The 18,202-nt window shown below is 38.6% G+C and overlaps 1 protein-coding gene across 2 annotated transcripts in view; it reads left to right on the top strand.

Moving 5' to 3' along the window:
- Positions 1–4,114: 4,114 nt before the first annotated feature.
- The window catches only part of cacna2d4a (calcium channel, voltage-dependent, alpha 2/delta subunit 4a), a 114,925-nt gene continuing 100,837 nt past the window's right edge, over positions 4,115–18,202 (top strand). The window contains exons 1-9 of one of the 2 annotated variants that reach the window (XM_084710509.1): positions 4,115–4,537; positions 9,557–9,638; positions 12,804–12,920; positions 13,083–13,142; positions 13,943–14,105; positions 14,194–14,325; positions 14,768–14,828; positions 16,225–16,375; positions 17,244–17,318. In XM_084710509.1, coding sequence (XP_084566635.1) covers positions 4,362–4,537; positions 9,557–9,638; positions 12,804–12,920; positions 13,083–13,142; positions 13,943–14,105; positions 14,194–14,325; positions 14,768–14,828; positions 16,225–16,375; positions 17,244–17,318 — 1,017 coding nt within the window. In that variant the 5' untranslated portion in view covers positions 4,115–4,361. The remainder of the gene's footprint in view (positions 4,538–9,556; positions 9,639–12,803; positions 12,921–13,082; positions 13,143–13,942; positions 14,106–14,193; positions 14,326–14,767; positions 14,829–16,224; positions 16,376–17,243; positions 17,319–18,202) is intronic. The other variant, XM_084710510.1, reaches the window with a different exon arrangement.

Here is an 18,202-nt window from a genome sequence, read left to right as displayed (position 1 = left end):
TGACATTCATCCCCATCATCAGTGATCTGGGTCAGTGGGGGAGGTGTAGTCCCACAGCTGTTACACACTGCTGGTGTGTGTACATGGATATACATATGTGCATGCATGTCTGTTTGTGTGTGATTGTTTCACTGCACTTCAATTTCCATAACAGCATGTGCAGATGTTTTACTGTGTGTGTGTGTGCGTGCAAACATGTTGTGCACGCTAGCCATATTTACCTCACACTGTATGGTTGTGTGTGTCCAGCGTGTGTGAGCACATTACTGTGTGTGTGGTTGTGCTTGTGTCTGATTGTGTGTCACTGGTATTTAGTTAATGTAGCTTAATGGTCCCAGCAGCAGACAGCCCATTTGAGCTCTAGACGTCATGTACGTCATGGCTGTAGCTCTCATACGGTTTAACATGTCATTTAGACTGAGCTACAAACACAAGATTACTTGTTTAGACAATTCATCTGCAGCTGTAAACATGAGCAACACTGGCTGTGGTCTGTAGCCACACTGGTGGCCCCATGTGGTTGTTTATTACACACCAGAATAAAAAGTTGTTGGATTTTGTATTCTTAGATCCTTACCAATGATGTGGCAAAAAGTAGAATTTTGTCTGTAATGCAAAATAAAAAAAATATTTCTGTCACAGCGTTACCATTGCTGATAATCACATTACATGTATTTAGCTTTTCTCTAAACCAGTTTAAAAGTGTCAAACGTGAACCAGAGAAGTCCATGCTGCATGTGTATTATGTAATCTCATATGTAGTGTAACAAGCACTGACTGAACTTTCTCTTCTAAATTCCAAAACATTTACTTATTTAAGATCTATTAAAAGGTTTAACTCAACTCAGAAACTTAAATGAAAATTTGCAGCCCAATTACAACAATAAAATGTTATAATAGTCAAAGAATGTATGTGTAAGATGAAAATACAAAGTACATGTTTACTCCAATTTTTTTGCAAACGCTGTGCAGATCCAGGCAGATAGACGAAGCACAAGATTCAATATTTAATTTATTGCCATTGTGTACTTGCATACATAAAAACAAAATGCTGTTCCTCACAGCCCAGAGCAGTGTACCACAGGAGATGACAAATTATACATCCGAAATTCCCTTATAAACAACAGCTATACAAGTTAAACATACTAAATAAAGAGCATACTTTTAAACCTACAGTAACTTATGGACATTATGCAATATGGGACACATCTGCAGTTAGAGTTAATGGGTTAATGTTGAAATACCTTGTCTGTGTGCATATTTGTGTGTAATTGTGCATGCATGTGAGGCAGTGAGAGTCCACTAGGTGTCTCAGTGTGTTTATATTATAGGTTTATGTCAGTCAAGTGTGGCTTCGTCTACAAATCATGATTCCCTTCTGCTACAACTCCCTTCCCTCGTCTTTTACTCTGAATACTTTTCCTCTCTTCTTCCCCCTTTCCCCATTTCCTCCCGTGCTTACCCCTCTGTTCTTTTTGCTTCCTTTCCTCTCCTCCCGTATCCTCTCTCTTTCTTTCTCAACCATGAGAGTCTACTCCAGTTAAATCTTACTAGTGACACATTTTCTTCCCTTTATTCTCTTTTTAAGTAAAAACAGACACACTGAGAAAAGTTAAGAAGAAAAAGAATAGAAATGACAGGACAGGAGATAAGACTGGAGAAATATCAGGTGAGAGAAAGCTTGACGTAGAAGATTAAGAGGACAAAAGGGGGAGAGAAATACAACTAGAAAGAAAAGCAGGACCATAAAGACAGTAGGTCAAAGAGCGTCAGAGAAAAGATCAGGACAAGAGAGAGATAGTGTTTATGTGTGTTAATGTGTGTGTGAGAGAGAGAGCGCGAGAGGGATGGAGAGAGAAAAGGATGGAGGGAGGAGGGGTTTAATCCTGCCTGGATTATGGTATAAACTGGTGCCGGAGAGCAGGAAGAGATACGCTGGAGATAGAGAGAGGAAGTCCCACTATCCCTCTATCCATCCATTTTACTATCCATCCGGTAGCATAGTCGTGTCCCAGTCAGAGCTGCATGATTCTGGTTTGGATCCATCAGGATGTGAGGTCAGCAAGGAGGAGTCATTCAAGGAAAAGGACACCAAAAAAAACCCGGGAATATGTGCATTTGTGTCCTGCTTGGGAGTACTGATGACAAGGACTGAACTCGTGTGAGGACTGAAGTTTTACCAGGACAACCCAAGTGTGTCATTGCTCCTCATTCTTCCCTGGTACGCTCTAGATCCAAGAGAGGGAGCATGGAGGAGAGAAGTGGATGATGGGAGGAGTAGTAATAGGATTAAGAGGTGTAGGAATATGGCGAGACTCCATTGTGACTCCTGGCGCGAAGAAGTGACCTTTGACATTGGAGACAAGAGCTTTCTAGACTCTGTTGTATGCCGGAAGAACCAGCTGAGCTGACAGCAAATCATCAATCAGACACTTTTTATTTGTTGTCAGACGTATTTGAGCTTTTTCCCCCCCAGACCCACATGTCTCGAAAGGAATGGTTTTAAAGCTTTGACCACATGACATAGTGAGTAATCTTTAATGATTTGGGGAAATATTTTAATCTTTCTGCAACCCACTTTTGGGCTCCAGCTTGTGTTTTTTTCAAATTAGCATCCTGCTTTTCTGGACAGCATATCGGATTGTTTCAATCTTGTGTCTCCCAGGAAAAGCAGCTCCTAAGACTGTGGCTTCTCAGTATAATTAGAAGTCTCTTTTTCTGCTTTTAGGATGAGATTTTTTCCATGCTGTTGGATGTTGCATCTGACCTTTCTGGACCCTTTGCTTTTCCAGAGCAGGCCTCGGACTGTCGCAGATTTTGTACGTGTCACTATGGATCCACATGTGTTTTAGACTGCTCAGTCAAGTCTCTGGAGAGGCTCAAGATTTGACCTATACATGAATGTCTTAGAGAAAATTGAGAATTGGATCTTTTTGTAACTTAACCAGGCAAGTTGACAAGTAGTACTCATTCCTATGTGTGTTACATTTTCCTTCTAATTTCAAAATTAGTCAATATCCTTGTGATATGAAATGATGCTCAAATTTAAAGTGGCTATAGGTAATTTTTACTTTTATATTAACAAGGGATGCATTGGTTTCTTGTAGTAATGAATCAGAGGTGGGGAATTGAATCACATGACTTGGACTCAATTCACAAATTTGATGACTTAAACTCAACTCAGCAAGATCAAAAAAGACATGCAACTGACTTGTGACTACAAGTGGACTGGAACCTTTTGACTTGAAAATTCTTGCAGGAGAGAATCACTATTTTGTTTGTTGAGCTCCAGATGGAAAAAAATATCTACCAAAGATAATTTCATTTGTGTACAAAAATCATAAATCATAAAAATCATCATTTAACAGCTAAGGAGCCAGATATGCCCCTAAGGACGTGGTGGAGACCAAAAACAGCTAAAAGAGAACGAATTTTAGACTTAAATTCACAAAAAAACAACCTGATCATATGTAAGTAGTGTGTTTCCAGCTATCCCAATGAGTTCAAATAGTAAGATAATGCGAGTTTAAATCAACATTTCAGGATTTTTTGTGCATTTGTATTTATAACATTTGCACAGGCAGGGTCCCTTACTGTTGAATGTTGAAGTTCAGGTTATATTTCCTTTTCTTTCCTGAAAACAATGTGTAGAATTCTTTAAATGAACTACTCAAGTGCAAACATGTAAGGGGTAATGGCAGGCTGATGTAGGACAGGTCTTGAATCTCCCTGAAGAGGTTTATTTTGCAATACAGACCCACTCACTGTTCATTGTCCCAAATCAATAATTGGACACAAAATATTGGTTTAAAAATGATTTTATAAGTCCTCCAGAATCTATAATCAGAACTGCATCCATAGCAATGATCTGTCATACATAGCAATGGCCTGTTATAAATAGCAGCAGTCTGCTATTCAGAAATAACAGACCATAGAATGCAGAAATTGGCCAATCAAAGTTGAGTATTCAACAAAGCCATGTAATAAGTGCTCTTATATTTATTTTGTCATCTTTTATGTTTCAGACACCTGTCAGTGATGTGTACAAAGAGTCTTGTCACTCCTATGCCGAACAAAAATGCTCTCAAGTAGCATGAGCTACCATGGGGTCCACACAAAACATAACAACAAAACAACAGATTAGACAAGTTAAGACGTGTTTTAAACAGTCTCTGAACCTTCACAGATTATACTCAAGCCATCATCAGGTGTTTACTCCCCCTGACATGACAGTCATTGCATCTTTAATGCTTCTTCCTGTCTGTGTTTGCATTGTGACCTGAGCACTTCCAATCTCACTTTTTGCTGTCCCAATTTCATCCTTTTCTCTTGGAGGCAGCGTGCAACAATTTGCTGGACTGATGCAGATCATAGCAGCTGCAGGGATGAACTGCTGGTGCTGGGGAAATGCTGGGAATGCCAGTAAATCGGACAGAAGTGGGCCGCACGGAGGGAGGCTGATGATGCTGCTGTGGATTATCCTCTCCGGCTCGCTGTGCCTTATGGTCGACGGCCAGATGAGGATCCCACCAGAAACGTGAGTAGCAAGAGAAAACCCTGACACCGACTGGAACTGAACCATCAGGGGGGATCATTTCAGTCAAATGAAGTCCTGATGTCAGAGTTAAAGCTGTATATACACTGACGAGAAAGAAAATACACACTTTTAACTTTTTTCAGTTGGGTTGTACCCACAGTATGAAACTGGCGAAGGCACATGCAGAATGCAGATTTTGTGAGACACAAATTTGCACATTTTTCACACAGGGATCTTAACTTGACTGACTTGACTTTTCTACACCTTTCACAAAAGTTTGATGAAAGTGTAAAAAAAACTGTAGAAAAATGTGCTTCTTTGCTTAATTTTCACACGCACTTTCATTACTGTATACTGTATTTAATAGGTGAAATATATTAAAATCTGTAAAGTCTTTACCTGCATTCACCAGACTGAACGCTATTATTTTATCCACTTGTGTATTCTCACTTACAATTACACACAACCTGCTGCCATTTAGCAGGAAAAAAATGCAACTGAGATGACCACAAACCTGGTGCTTTATTAAGACATTACATCAACTTTTGTACCAGGTCATTTCCCTGTGGACGCCCTGGCAGGTCTCCATGCGGCGTGATCCTTCGTGAAGCCACGCGTAAGATGGATGACTCAATAGTGTTCTTTCTATTTTGGCTGGTTACTCCACACACATATATATGGGCCATATGGGCACCTGTGGGGTACAGCTGACTGCCAAAATATCCTACAGCCTCTCCACAGACTTACCAAATGAGATGGAGTTGACGTATGCATTTGAATAATACTCTGAAGATAGAAATGCAATCATAAATGTACGTATGATAGTTTAAAAAACAATAAAATGAAAAAGTCGATATTATGATAATGCTTCCCATTTATTATTTATTTTTTTGCTTTTTTTTCTTACTTGAAGGCTAAAGGACATTTTACCAGAGTAAACTGGGACATTTAGAATACAGTATTGTACACTTACTATATGACTGAATGTTGAATTTTTTTAGCATACTGATATCATACAGGTCATTTTTGGCCATGCATGACTCTAGGGATGGCAGTCTTCGTTGGTCAAAATTTCAATTTGTCCATTTATGTGCAAACATGTTGACATTCCCATCAGCCCCAGCTATACTTTGTGTTTCATGCGTTGTGTTAATTAGCATGCTAAATTAAGATGGTGAAATACACATTACACATTAAACTACCAAATAACCAAATAATAATAAAATACCAAATAACTCACAGGGACTTTATATCTTTTTATTCTAACAGAGATCTTAATTTTTGCCAGGCTGCTTGAGGTAAAGGCTCACATTTCAGCCAAATTTCTGTTCATTTTTGTTCTACCAGAGGTTTCTTTATTGTAATCAGTTATATCGTTTGTTATGAATCAATTCGTTCTCATACTTGGTATAAAAATGTCAAACTTACATCATTTTTCAGCAGTGATGCTTACCAAAACAGTTGTTTCTCCTTTTTCCTGAGTTTGACGACCTCTTATGAACCCTGTCTGCTCTATTAGTGCTGTTGTAGGAGTATTTCATCTTCCTGAATCTATGGCTCACAGAACTATCATTATCTGAGATTATTGCTCCTGCCCATGATGGTGGTTTCATTTCTGTTCAATTAAAAGAGGTCTGGAGAGATGGCACCAGCTCTTCCTTTAACATCTTGTGCCATTCTGCAGGATAGCCATCACTCCTTGGGGATTATTTTTAATGAATTTATTGCTTTGTTTATCTCATCCTTTGTCATGTCTGCTGTCCCTTTTGGAAGGTGCCTTTTGATGGTAATTCCAGTTAATTTAAGAAAGCTCTCATTTCATTTGCAGCATAAGGGATATGCACATCAATTTTCATACAATCTCTGAGATACTCTTTCTGTGCCCATCTCGTATATTAATTTTGTTGGAAAAATATTTAATTTGCCTAAGAAATATAATTTATCTTTGTTTTGTTTTGTCGGAGCTATGCTCAAGTTCACCTAAGTCTAGACATAGCCAACATAAGTAACTTACCATCACTGATGCATATTCGGTTGAAATGAATAATGGCAGTAAGCTCTAATAGTGAGTGGAGGTCTAAATGTCACAGTATCTTTAGTCCAACATGTACAAAGTTGTCTGTCCATCAGGGCTTGTGATTACCTTTAACAGTAAAAAGGCTTTAGGCTTTAGTGTTGGAAAAACAGGGCTCATCAGAAATGAACCACCATTTTTCAAACACAAAGATGGCTTTCACACAAGGGACTTACAATAACTCATAATACCCGTTTTATTTTCACACCAGCATTCACTTACGTTTATATTTCTTTTGGGAATGAAACGCTGCGTTTGTTTGCTCTCCAGGAGCAGGACGAAGCTTTTTTCCCTGAACAGTCCTCCAACCTCCTGCTGACTAAAAACACCAACAGATCGATACAGTGCTGTCAGTCCACAATAGCCTATTAACTCTGTCTGTGTGTGTGTGTGTGTGTGTGTGTGTGTGTGTGTGTGTGTGTGTGTGTGTGTGTGTGTGTGTGTGTGTGTGTGTGTTGATGTGGAAGGGGTTGAGAGGGACAGAGAAACAGACAAATACACAGTATTTTGTTAGTATACTTGCACTAACTGGATGCCGTTAGTGTTTGTATGTGTGAGTCAGTACTGTAACTGTTTGGTCAATCCCATAGAATTGTCAGCTGAAATAAAGTAATGGTGGATCATGCAGTTTGAAGCTATATTTTGTGCATGTATGAGTTTCATAATTCTGAAATGTGCGTGTGTGTGCTGTCACTAGCAGTCAGGCTGGTGTGGCTAAGGGAGATTAAAGCTTCAGGGACAGCAGAGTTCAGCAGGCCAACACAGGTCACTGAGCCCAAAGTACTTCACTCTGCCTGGGGAAGATTTGGCAGCAGGGCCCCTCCAGCTCTGGAAGTTAGTGGGCCGTGACCTGAACACTTCAGGCCAAGAAGGTCAAATCTGTAGCCTCAGATGGAACATTGCTCTGCTGCCATGAGGAAAAAGGATAACCGACAATAAGACGTCAACAGTGATGACACATTTTTTGAGCACCAACTTAAGAAATGAGCCACTTTTTCTGTATAATGCTGCTTCCATAAAAAGCTGTAATTCCCTCTCAGAAGGGAGATTAGATTAGATTTTGCCTTTTTTATGTCAGAAAATTGGGTAAACAAAATAATATTTTTCTTGGTCAGTAAAAGGAAAAATATTTTCCCTGTTTAACAGTGAGCAGTTGCTGCCTTTGCCATTTTAGGGTACCACAGAGAGTTTATTACTTTGATTGACTGACTGAAAAACAAACAATATTAGTTCAAATTAATGTTATATTTAGAATATATTCACCACTTTATTTATTATTATATCAGAGAGCTTTTTCTGATGGGAAACTGCCATTATATGAGCCAAATACTGCTCTCTCCGTACCAAACAAACTCTATAGACAAAATCAATCATTTTAGCTTGCAAAACACAGGAGTTGCTGGTCTACCACTGCCTCCATCTGTTACTTAATTTGTCTTATTGTGTGAGTCCATATTAACATGTTAAAACACCAAAGTCACACAATAACACACAAACAACAACAAACTAAGTGATTGAGGTAGGAGTAGACCAGCAACTCCCTTGTTCTTTGAGGTAAAATTGCTGATTTCATCTATGGAGTTTGGTTGGTTTGGAGAGAGTGGTATTTGGCTCATATGACTGCGATTTCTCAGCATTACTGTAGGTAATACACTGGCTATTGATAAGCACCTCATACAGTTCCACTGCAAATAATCCAAACTGTCCCTAATCTGACCTTGCTTGGCCTGTACAAAGGTGCTTTAGCCCACAGCAACAGCATATGGCCTTAGATGTACTACAGGGAGTGTGCAACAGATGACTCAACAAGTTATTTAACCATATAAATGAATACATTCCTCATTTATCTGTCAAAATATTTTCTTGACACTACTTAAAAACAGTTACAGTGATCTGACTCATTTCAAGGCAGCAGTAAAGAGAGCCTATGATAGCCCTGAACAACAGAGGATTATTTACAGTACAACATTCCACTCACATTTCACAATGAACCTGCAGTCATATTTAAGAATAAACATATCAACAAGTCAACAAATCATCAGCCAGTTATCAGTAGCGAGGCTGGCAGGCTAGCCATGTGACAACCCTGCCTGCTAACTAGCAGCGAGCTGGCTGACTCCCCATAGGTTGAGCCATCTGTCACATCCTGTCTACTCTCTAACCTCTATTACCTTACCTTGGCTGCATTCACATGGAGGATTTGTAGAATTACTGCATGTTATTGCGCACAGAGTAACCCCTCGAACTGGCAGACTGTCAGCTTTTACTGTCACCTTAACAGTAATCTGTTTTAATCTGTTATTGGTGAATGCAGGGTAACCTCTTAACATGATTGGCTGCGTACTTTCATGGTCACCTTCAATACAGATACACTTATTAGCCCTTGTTTTTCAGACAAGACACAAGCAGAAATAATTTGGACATAGGATGATTTAGAAACAAGATTTATCTTTTTCTCAAAGTAGCGGTTAGTAGCTACCTTCCAATTGAGGGAAGTCAGCAGATATATTTTTCTACTTCTGGTAGTGAAATAAGTACAAATAAGATTTGTTTCACAAGTGTTTCCGATCTAAAACACAATGAATTATTTTTATATGAACACCTAAGAATGCAGTTATTCTGTTTATTTCTTTTAACTATTTTTCGAATTTGCATGATTTCAGTTGTATACTATGGAAAGGTTTATAAGTTTTTTTGCCAAAATCTATCTATCTAGCTATCTAGCTATCTAGCTAGCTAGCTATCTAGCTATCTAGCTAGCTAGCTGCCATCATAATGACTTCGTCTTCTTTTGGTGAAAATGAAAGTTGTGACACAAAAATGACCATTCCCACTAGTTTATTTTATTTGTTTTCCCATATTGTGCATCCCTAATTTTCATAAATGCTGACAACAGCTTTGATAATCTGTCACTGACGTTTTTTCCATGTTTTCTCTGTGTCCAGGGTGCAGCAGTGGGCTGTATCATTTGGCAAAGAGATTACTTCCCTGTCTGCAAGATACTCTGGAGCTAAACTGCTACAGAAGGTGAGAGATCACACACAAATGCATATGCACATATTAACAAATATAGACGCAGTGATGCCCACATGCATACAGCTACTGACATGCATACATTTGTACAAATAATTCAAATGTTTTCCAAGGCATTATGTGATCTGAGATGAATTAAGATGCATCACATTGTGTTTCAGTCATTTCTCAGTTCAGACAAATGAGTGACGTCAGGAGGGAGGTGATGGTTGTAGTGGGGATTTAATCCCTTTTGATTGATCCGTAACATAAGGTATATGACCATAACAGAGAATGCATTGAGGAGATTAATTTTGGTTGAGTTTCCAGTCTACACATTCCAGTCTCAATATACAGTATTATCAGCTATCTAAAGTTACAGAAGGACACAAACGTAAATGCAGTGACTTAAATGTACTGTACAGTAATAGAGACAGTCAGATATGGAGCACATGACATCATCACATCAGACTGAGACGGGCGGGGTCCATTTATCTTTCCTCTCCCCTCTGCTCCATCAGCCAATGGGAACACAACTGACTGGCATACAATTGTACAACATCTGCACATGGCCCAAAGACCAATGTGATGACACACTTATTTCAAACACACATCACGCACAGGCACACACACAACTTTTATGAGGAAATATGTTATTTATTTTTTGCTCATTCATTCTACAGCAACTTTTAAAGCCAGTATCTTGCTTTACCAACACATACAGTAAAATGTCAAGCTGATTTACTGCAGCCCATTGAACTGAGCTGAATTCAGCTGAATTGTGTTATTAGCTGTCTCTGTGTGTGTTTTGTAATTAGGATGTGCGGTCTTCCTCTGCATGCCACCCTGTAGAATCCCTAGCAGGCCCATTCACCATCTGCCACACACACAAACACACACACACACACACAAACACAAACACAAACACAAACACAAACTGTGTGTTCACAGAGACTTGTACCTACTGACCATCTCCCTCTACAGTGCATATTGGCCTTTATTTTTGATTTACCACGCAATTTTCTGTTGAACAACACAAAACATCTACCAATCTAGCGGCAGAAATAACTTCCACAGATTTCTTCCCAAACAAACAGAGTGCAGTGTGTAGTCTGTTGTTTTTGCCTGTATTGCAGGCTAGATTAACCTCAGATAACCTCAATGTTTAGCTAGTAGACAGAGTGAGCACTTCACAGAATGTAAAATACTGACTCACTTGGTCAAGCAGCCCCAGAAACTGTAGCAGTGACAGTGATGGTATTGTTTTAGGAGCTGCAGTTGTCATGCTGTAAACCTCAATTCATCACTGACACAAAAAAATTGTATTGAGTTCACACAAATGTTCAGGATTGTCAAAATGAAATGAAAACATTACGTTCACTTGTATGTTCTTGACATGTAGTCAATTTATTGTTCAATAAAACAAAGAATTTGTGTTCACTTAATGCTGAGCGCAAACATGATTTGCTCTCTTAGCATAAAACTGCAGCAATGTGTTTACCAATTTAATATTTTCTTGTACAACCAATAAATCAAAATGAGCCAAAGCAATATTCATTTTCAGAGCACAGGTGCACATATTAGAAGACTTCCCAGCATTCACTGTGGGAGACTTAAAATTCTCCCCTTTTTTATAATTTTAAAAAAAGATATATGATGGAAACTAGCTGAGAAAATGTAAAATAACATCAGATATGTTTGTCATGTTCAAAAGTTTGACACAACAGTTGTTGGTTCAGCTTAGTATCTTAAATTTAACCTAAATTTAATGATTTCTCAAGATTTTTTTTACTATTATTATTTTATTAATCATTCAACTAGTTATGTTCAAATAACTTAACTCAAGTTTAACCAGCTCAAACTTATTTACTGTTCACGTCAAAAGTTTTGGGTGCCAGCTGTTTACAATAAACTTTCAAGTTGAGTGAGTGAATTGGCGTTTACAGTGTATACTACGAGTTACTGTAGTAACAGTATCAGTAACAGCAATATTTATATACATAATGTAGGCATAGTTCTCCTAGTTGCGCAGTTTACCTTAAGATTTAGTCAGTGATGTGTAAAAAGCACTCAGTTCAGTAGTTAAATCTCAGCAACAAGAAGCCATTAATCACCCACCCTCTGTCTAATCGATGGTGTTCTCGTTATCTGTGCAACATTTAGTGACTCTGTCTTCTTGTCAGAGTAAACTGAACAGGATATTGAGTGTATGATAAAAAATGTTGGAGCTTTGCTTTTATTGGAAACAGGTTTTATGATTATTTGTTGTAGGCTCTGTGAGAGCTCTTTATCATCTTTTTCTTCATTTTATATCTGTTTGTCTCTCATATGTGTCTAATTCAGGCCTTGCCTGGGACTCTGGGAACTGGGGATTTTCCATTAACAAGCCTTTTCTTAGCTTTCTTCAGCACACGTTGATAACCTATGTCACAGGGTTAAGGGAGGGTAATTATCTTACTGAAGGTAATGTTAAATGAGTCCATCACCAGAACTGATGGTTTTATCTTCAGTGCAGGAAATTAACCTTTAATTCCACAGGCAACAACAGCACAGGATCCCTTAGATAACCTTTATGGAGCTGCTTTAATTTAATAGCACAGCGAACAAACCCACCAACCACTAGTAACCAGGAAAATGCATTTTGTTGATCAAATACACTTGCGTGAGATGAAGCAATGTCTATGTATAAACACATAATTTTCTAAACTAAATGGATTTTCATTTCCTTGAGATTCTGTCAGTTCAGTTTAAATGAGAAACAACTGGTGACACAAGTATTTTGAGCATTTCGTTCTGATCAGTTTCCAAGTTCCACTCACCAAATGTTTTTTAAAGTGATCCTACACTTGCATATTATGGAGTAATATATTGAATTTTGGTTATTTCACTGGAGAAGCAAAAGCTTAGAAAAGGGAGGGGATGAAGTCAGGGTTTGACCACTATCTCTACTGCAGACTATAAATGTATAGTGTGTGTGTCTGTTTGTGTAATTGTAATAGAATAATACCAGGATCTTTCTATCATGTATGTGTGTCTCTGTTTGTTCTTTTCATTGTGTATAGGAGCAAGATATTGTATGAAATATCTTACTGCAAAAGTGAAAATACAGCAACGTTGTAGTAAAAATATTTGTTTTATTGACTTCCTTTAACTAATGAGCCATTTGTGTCTGTTTCATAGAAATTCAAGGATGTGGAGGGTGTGGTGAAGATAGAGGAGGTAGATGGAACGGAGCTGGTAAAAAAGTTTGCTGAGGAGATGGAGGAGATGCTTGGCAGGAAAATGAAATCTGTGAAGGTAATAGTGACAAAATCTATACAATGTACATTTAATGCTAACCAATTTGACAAAAGCTCTTCTGCAGAAATCATTTTTTAATAGATTAATCACATCATGAAGTGTAGTCTGTTTAGATTTGGACTGTTTCTTACATCCTTAATCTGCTGTATTTTATCACAGAGGTTAGCAGAAGCAGCAGAGGATGCTGACCTTTACCACGAGTACAATGAAACACTAGAGGTACGTGTAGTAAGCTTCAAGGTAAGAGCATTCACCTCTGTGCATGGTTTGTGACCTTTGAGCTTAATAATATATCACTATAGCTACAAGAAATGTGCTTTATAATCTTAGCCATTAGCTAAAGAAAGTTTTTAATAGCCAGCTAAACATTCCAAGTAGCTAATGTTACTGGCTAGCTAGCCAACTAGTTAGTGCTAAACTACACAGAGTGTTGTCCCTATACAGTAAGCCTGAACTTCCTGTTTAAAACAAATAAACAAACAAACAAATAAGAAATATCATTGTAGCTACAAGAATATACTTTCTAATATTAGCTTCTAGCTAAAAACAAAACCCCTGTTTTTTGAGCTTGTTAAACTCTTCTACTAGCTAATGTTACTGGCTAACTACTCTTCCTATGCCCTGAGCCTCACCTTCTTTCTAATATTAGCTGCAATCTAAAAACAAACATTTCAACTGCCATAACATAACATGGGCACCGAGACAGCAGCCACAACAGCAACAGGCACTTTGTTCTACTATTTCTTTTGAATGGCCAGACAAAATAAAATCAGAGGAAGACAGAAGAATACTGTTCAGACACAGAATTAAGAGATTATCTGCTTGTGTCACATATTCCTTTACCTCATTAACATTGGCGTTACAAGACTTTTATTCATAGCAGATATGCAAAGGTAACTGAGGTTTTTACCGGTCACCCACACACAAAATATAACTGCATAATGTATAATTCCCAATTTTAAAATGTCTTCTGTATTTCATCATCAAATAATCTTATCATCCTTTTCTTCCCTACTTAGTTTGACTACTATAACTCCTTGCTGATCAACTCTGTGGATGAAGATGGGAATCCAGTACCACTGGGAGGAGAATTCCCTCTGGAACAAAATGAACACTTCAATAAAATTCCAGTCAACACACAACAGAGTAACATTCAAGTCCCTACTAATGTCTACAACAGAGGTACAGCCTGCATTCCCTTGTGCATACTGTATAATACATGTGACTTCTGGTCAAATATAAATTGAATTCTTTCTCTCTTTTTCTGTAGATCCAGATATTCTGAATGGAGCCTATATGTCTGAGGCTCTGAATGACGTGTTCATTGAAAACTTCCAGAAAGACCCAACCCTCACCTGGCAATACTTTGGCAGCTCTACAGGCTTCTTCAGGTTGTACCCAGGTGAGTCTCCTGCATTCAGGACATCATGCATGCTTGTATCCCAAAATCTCAGTATCTTCATTTGCACGTTGTCCTGTGTCGGCCACATTAGCAGAGCTGTAGATAAACATCCAGCTACGCCAGCCAAACAGTGTACTTACACAGCAACTGACAGTGCAGGAAGCTGTCTATCAAACGTGATGACTCAGTCTCTATAATATGGCTGCTGGTGAATTCTCTCCCGTGTGAGTGTGTGGGTGTGTGTGTGTGTGAGAGGAGTAATTAGCAGAGGATTTGTGACACAGCTTGTTTTACTCATCTGCCACCTCATCCATCTCTCTCTCATTTGACAGTCTGTCACTATCTATCCATGCGTCCATTTGTTCATTGGTTCATCAGCCAAGCACCATCTGAGCATCAGCTTTTGTTAATTTTTTTCTGTCCTTTCCATCTCTCTCTCCAGGGATCCAGTGGATTCCAGATGAAAATGGTGTGGTCACCTTCGATTGCAGGAACAGAAACTGGTAAGACCATACTCTTGTTACTGATGCCTTCTGAAAGGTTGTAGCTCTCTGTACCATCTGTAAGCGCAAGAAGAACCATGATAACCCAGTTATGGACCCTAAAACTCCAAGACAGCAGTTACTGGGCGCCATCAGGGAATCAGGGAATCACTGAGTGTCCATGGCTGACGATCACTTGTAGTTTTATCAGTGTATCTGGCAGGTTGGCACCAATCTGCCAATATAAGCAACTAATTGGCCAATTGAGTGTGTTGACTCAGTGACAGCAGAGGCAGTCAGTTAGAGAACTCTTTCTGACTAGCTGTTCAGCCTCAGAGATTTTACCCATTTAGCGCAGTTTCTCCTCATTTATTGTTTGTTAAAAGTGCAACTTTTAACAGAAGTTGGGAGCTGATGTGGCATGACTCAAAGTATTTTATCAGTCAGCCTTTGTCTATGTCAATTCTTTGAGGTCACCTTGGTTCATTAGTGTCTTTACCTGCAGATTAAACATACTCTGTTAACAAAAAATGTAGATTGTGATTGTCCAACATCTAAGAGTTGTTAACCACAAGACCTACATTACTGACCATTCACAAAGTCCAAGTGTTTCCCCCCATTGATGAGGATAATTTTCCACCCGGTTAATGAGATTGAAAGACAGTCTCCAGTCTCTCCTGAACCATGAGCTCACTGAGAGCAAGTTTGCCGACTTTCACTCACAAACCACAATTTTCCTCTGCATCTGAGGTGGTGAGATCATATAGTGGTAGGAGATTACCCAAAATGTACAAATTAGGAGAAAATGGAACAACCTCACCAATGGTTAAATTAAACATTTTCATGAATGGCTGTCCAGTACTCTTGAGCTTTTGGGCAGGACCACTGAAGGTTTACAAAAATACCATCATATCTCTTACATCTCCAGCGCTCTGGACTCAACTTTGATGGGAGTCCAGACATTTCTGTAAAGATATTTTTCTTCATCTCTCCTCAGAAAATGTTCTCTTCAAGGGTCCCAGTGAACTATAACACCTGTGCTTTTTTTAACCAAGTAGAATAAGAGCTGGATTATTGCTGTTTAACAGTAAATCAAGTTCCAGGAACTCAGTCTGGTCCTCAGACAGGACATACTGTGTCCTGAGAGGCAGAAATCAAGGAGCAAGACAGTGTGGCTCTGGAAAGTTGCCGATCACAGCTGCTTTAGTGGAAATCTCATTGATGTTAATGAGCTTGGATGATAATAAGGAGATAAAGAGAAGCACGGATGGAAGAACAGAGGAACGAATAAAAGGATAAGCTTTGAACTCTGCTTGTTCTGTCTGTCTACTAGACTACTGGTAAAGAACGTCTGGTCAGGTCATGAGTGTTGTTTGGTTGACATTATAATAAGAATAGACTTGCTGTCTCTTTCCAGGTATATCCAGGCAGCCACGTCTCCCAAAGATGTGGTGATCGTGGTCGACGTCAGTGGCAGTATGAAGGGACTCAGACTGACCATTGCCAAACACACCATCAACACAATCCTTGACACGCTGGGAGAAAATGACTTTGTTAACATCATAGCTGTAAGTGCACACAGTGGTCACCAGAGGGAAAGAGTGTCTAAGTCCTGATGACTCTGAGATTAACACCCTGACACACAAATACACAGATAAGCTTGAGAGATTGGGGTAAATACATACAAACAGGCACAAATACACACATCAAACACTCAATTCAAACCAGAAATTTATCTTCAGTGACATGAAAGCTTCAAATTTCAATTTGTTTTTAGGTTTTTCAGGATTTTGGCTGTGCACAGCCCTACAAATACAAATCGGTGTAATAAGCATGGTTTATCCTGGTATTACTGTGTGTGTAATCATACGCCTGCTGCAAATCCGCTGCCCTTAAGCTGTTTTTACACAGAATTTAAAGCTACACTCCTTTCGATGGAGTGACCATGCAGCAAAATGAAAACCAGTTATTACTACACTGTAAAAAATCATACATGAATTTAGTGGAATCAATCAATCTTTTCAATTTTATTTAACATAAATATACAAGTTTTATCTGCTCAGATTAATTAATCTTATTTTTTTATTATTTATTTCATGAATGTACTTTAATTTTCACAGTGTATCATTATTCTAAAATAATGCTCGTATGGACATGAAATAGGTCTTAAATTACATTTGTTCTTAAAAAGGTCTTTAAAAGTATAACTTGTTGAAACCTGCAGAAACCTGTATGACATACTTCATATTAATACAAAAGCTTTCAAATGTTTCATATATTCACATTATAAACAGTGAAATCATTTCTTTATTAGAGAATCTGAATATGGGTAAATAAGTGTAACTCATCACCTGTTATAAAAGTTTGTCATATTGACTTTTAATCATGCTGAGCATTGATTATACTGGATTATGTATTTGGTGTGTCTCTTTACAGTACAGTGATTATGTTCGCTACGTGGAGCCCTGCTTCAAGGGCATGCTGGTTCAGGCTGATCTGGATAACAGAGAGGTAAGACACACACACTCAAAGCTAATTAATTCACTTAACCTCTGTTAACCCATTAATCGTAATCTGTTATCTCACTAATCCTCCAAAGACAAAGATTACGCTGTCATCACATCGCAGTTAAAACATCACAGGGAATGTGTGCTATCATGGCTTCAACTTGTTTGTTAGGGGATTTAGTGATGAGACCCTCACACTCTACTAGTGTTTTAAGAATGCAGATTTTCTTTCGTCTCTCTTCCGCTTCCCTGCATCTTCCCCTCCCCTTTCTCTGCACTCTCACTCTTGCACTTCTTTCATCTCTCAACATCTTACTCATTGTTTGAATTTACATGTACAACACCATTAATATCCCCTTCTGTCACTGCCGTTTTCCCTCCTTTTTACCCCTCATCTGTTCTCGTTTTTCATCTGCTAACACCTGCTCAGTCTGTGTGTGTGTGTGTGTGTGTGTTATGTGTTGGCTATATGCCCTACTTTCACTCCCCTTCACATCATTGCAGATCAGGTGAGGTTGCCGGCCGCTGACAATTTTAAGTAGGTCACATGACCTTTCAGCTAGAGATTTGATTGGTTGAATGCCTAAAGAGGCAGCCTGTAACAGAGTGGGCTTACAGATGTTGGCTGACACACTTACGTACAAACTCATGTTGTAACACCAACATTTACACAAAGACAATCTTCAGTTTTGTGGCTGTTATATAAACTTCACATTCATAAACAACAGTTTATCTTGTTTACCACCACAGTAAGTCGAAATGAGTTAACTCAAACTGTAAAAGAGACCAATGTATATGAATTTTGTCTGCATTTATAGTGTCTTGCATTTAATGAATTTAAGTGGAACTTTTGAACATTTTATTGAACAGTTTTCTTATTGCTATTGA

This window comes from Lutjanus erythropterus, chromosome 22 (assembly GCF_056507025.1).
Source record: "Lutjanus erythropterus isolate fLutEry1 chromosome 22, fLutEry1.hap2, whole genome shotgun sequence".
NCBI lineage: Eukaryota > Metazoa > Chordata > Actinopteri > Lutjaniformes > Lutjanidae > Lutjanus > Lutjanus erythropterus.
The sequence above is the reverse complement of the archived record's forward strand: the minus strand, read 5'-3'. Positions and strand labels throughout refer to the sequence as shown.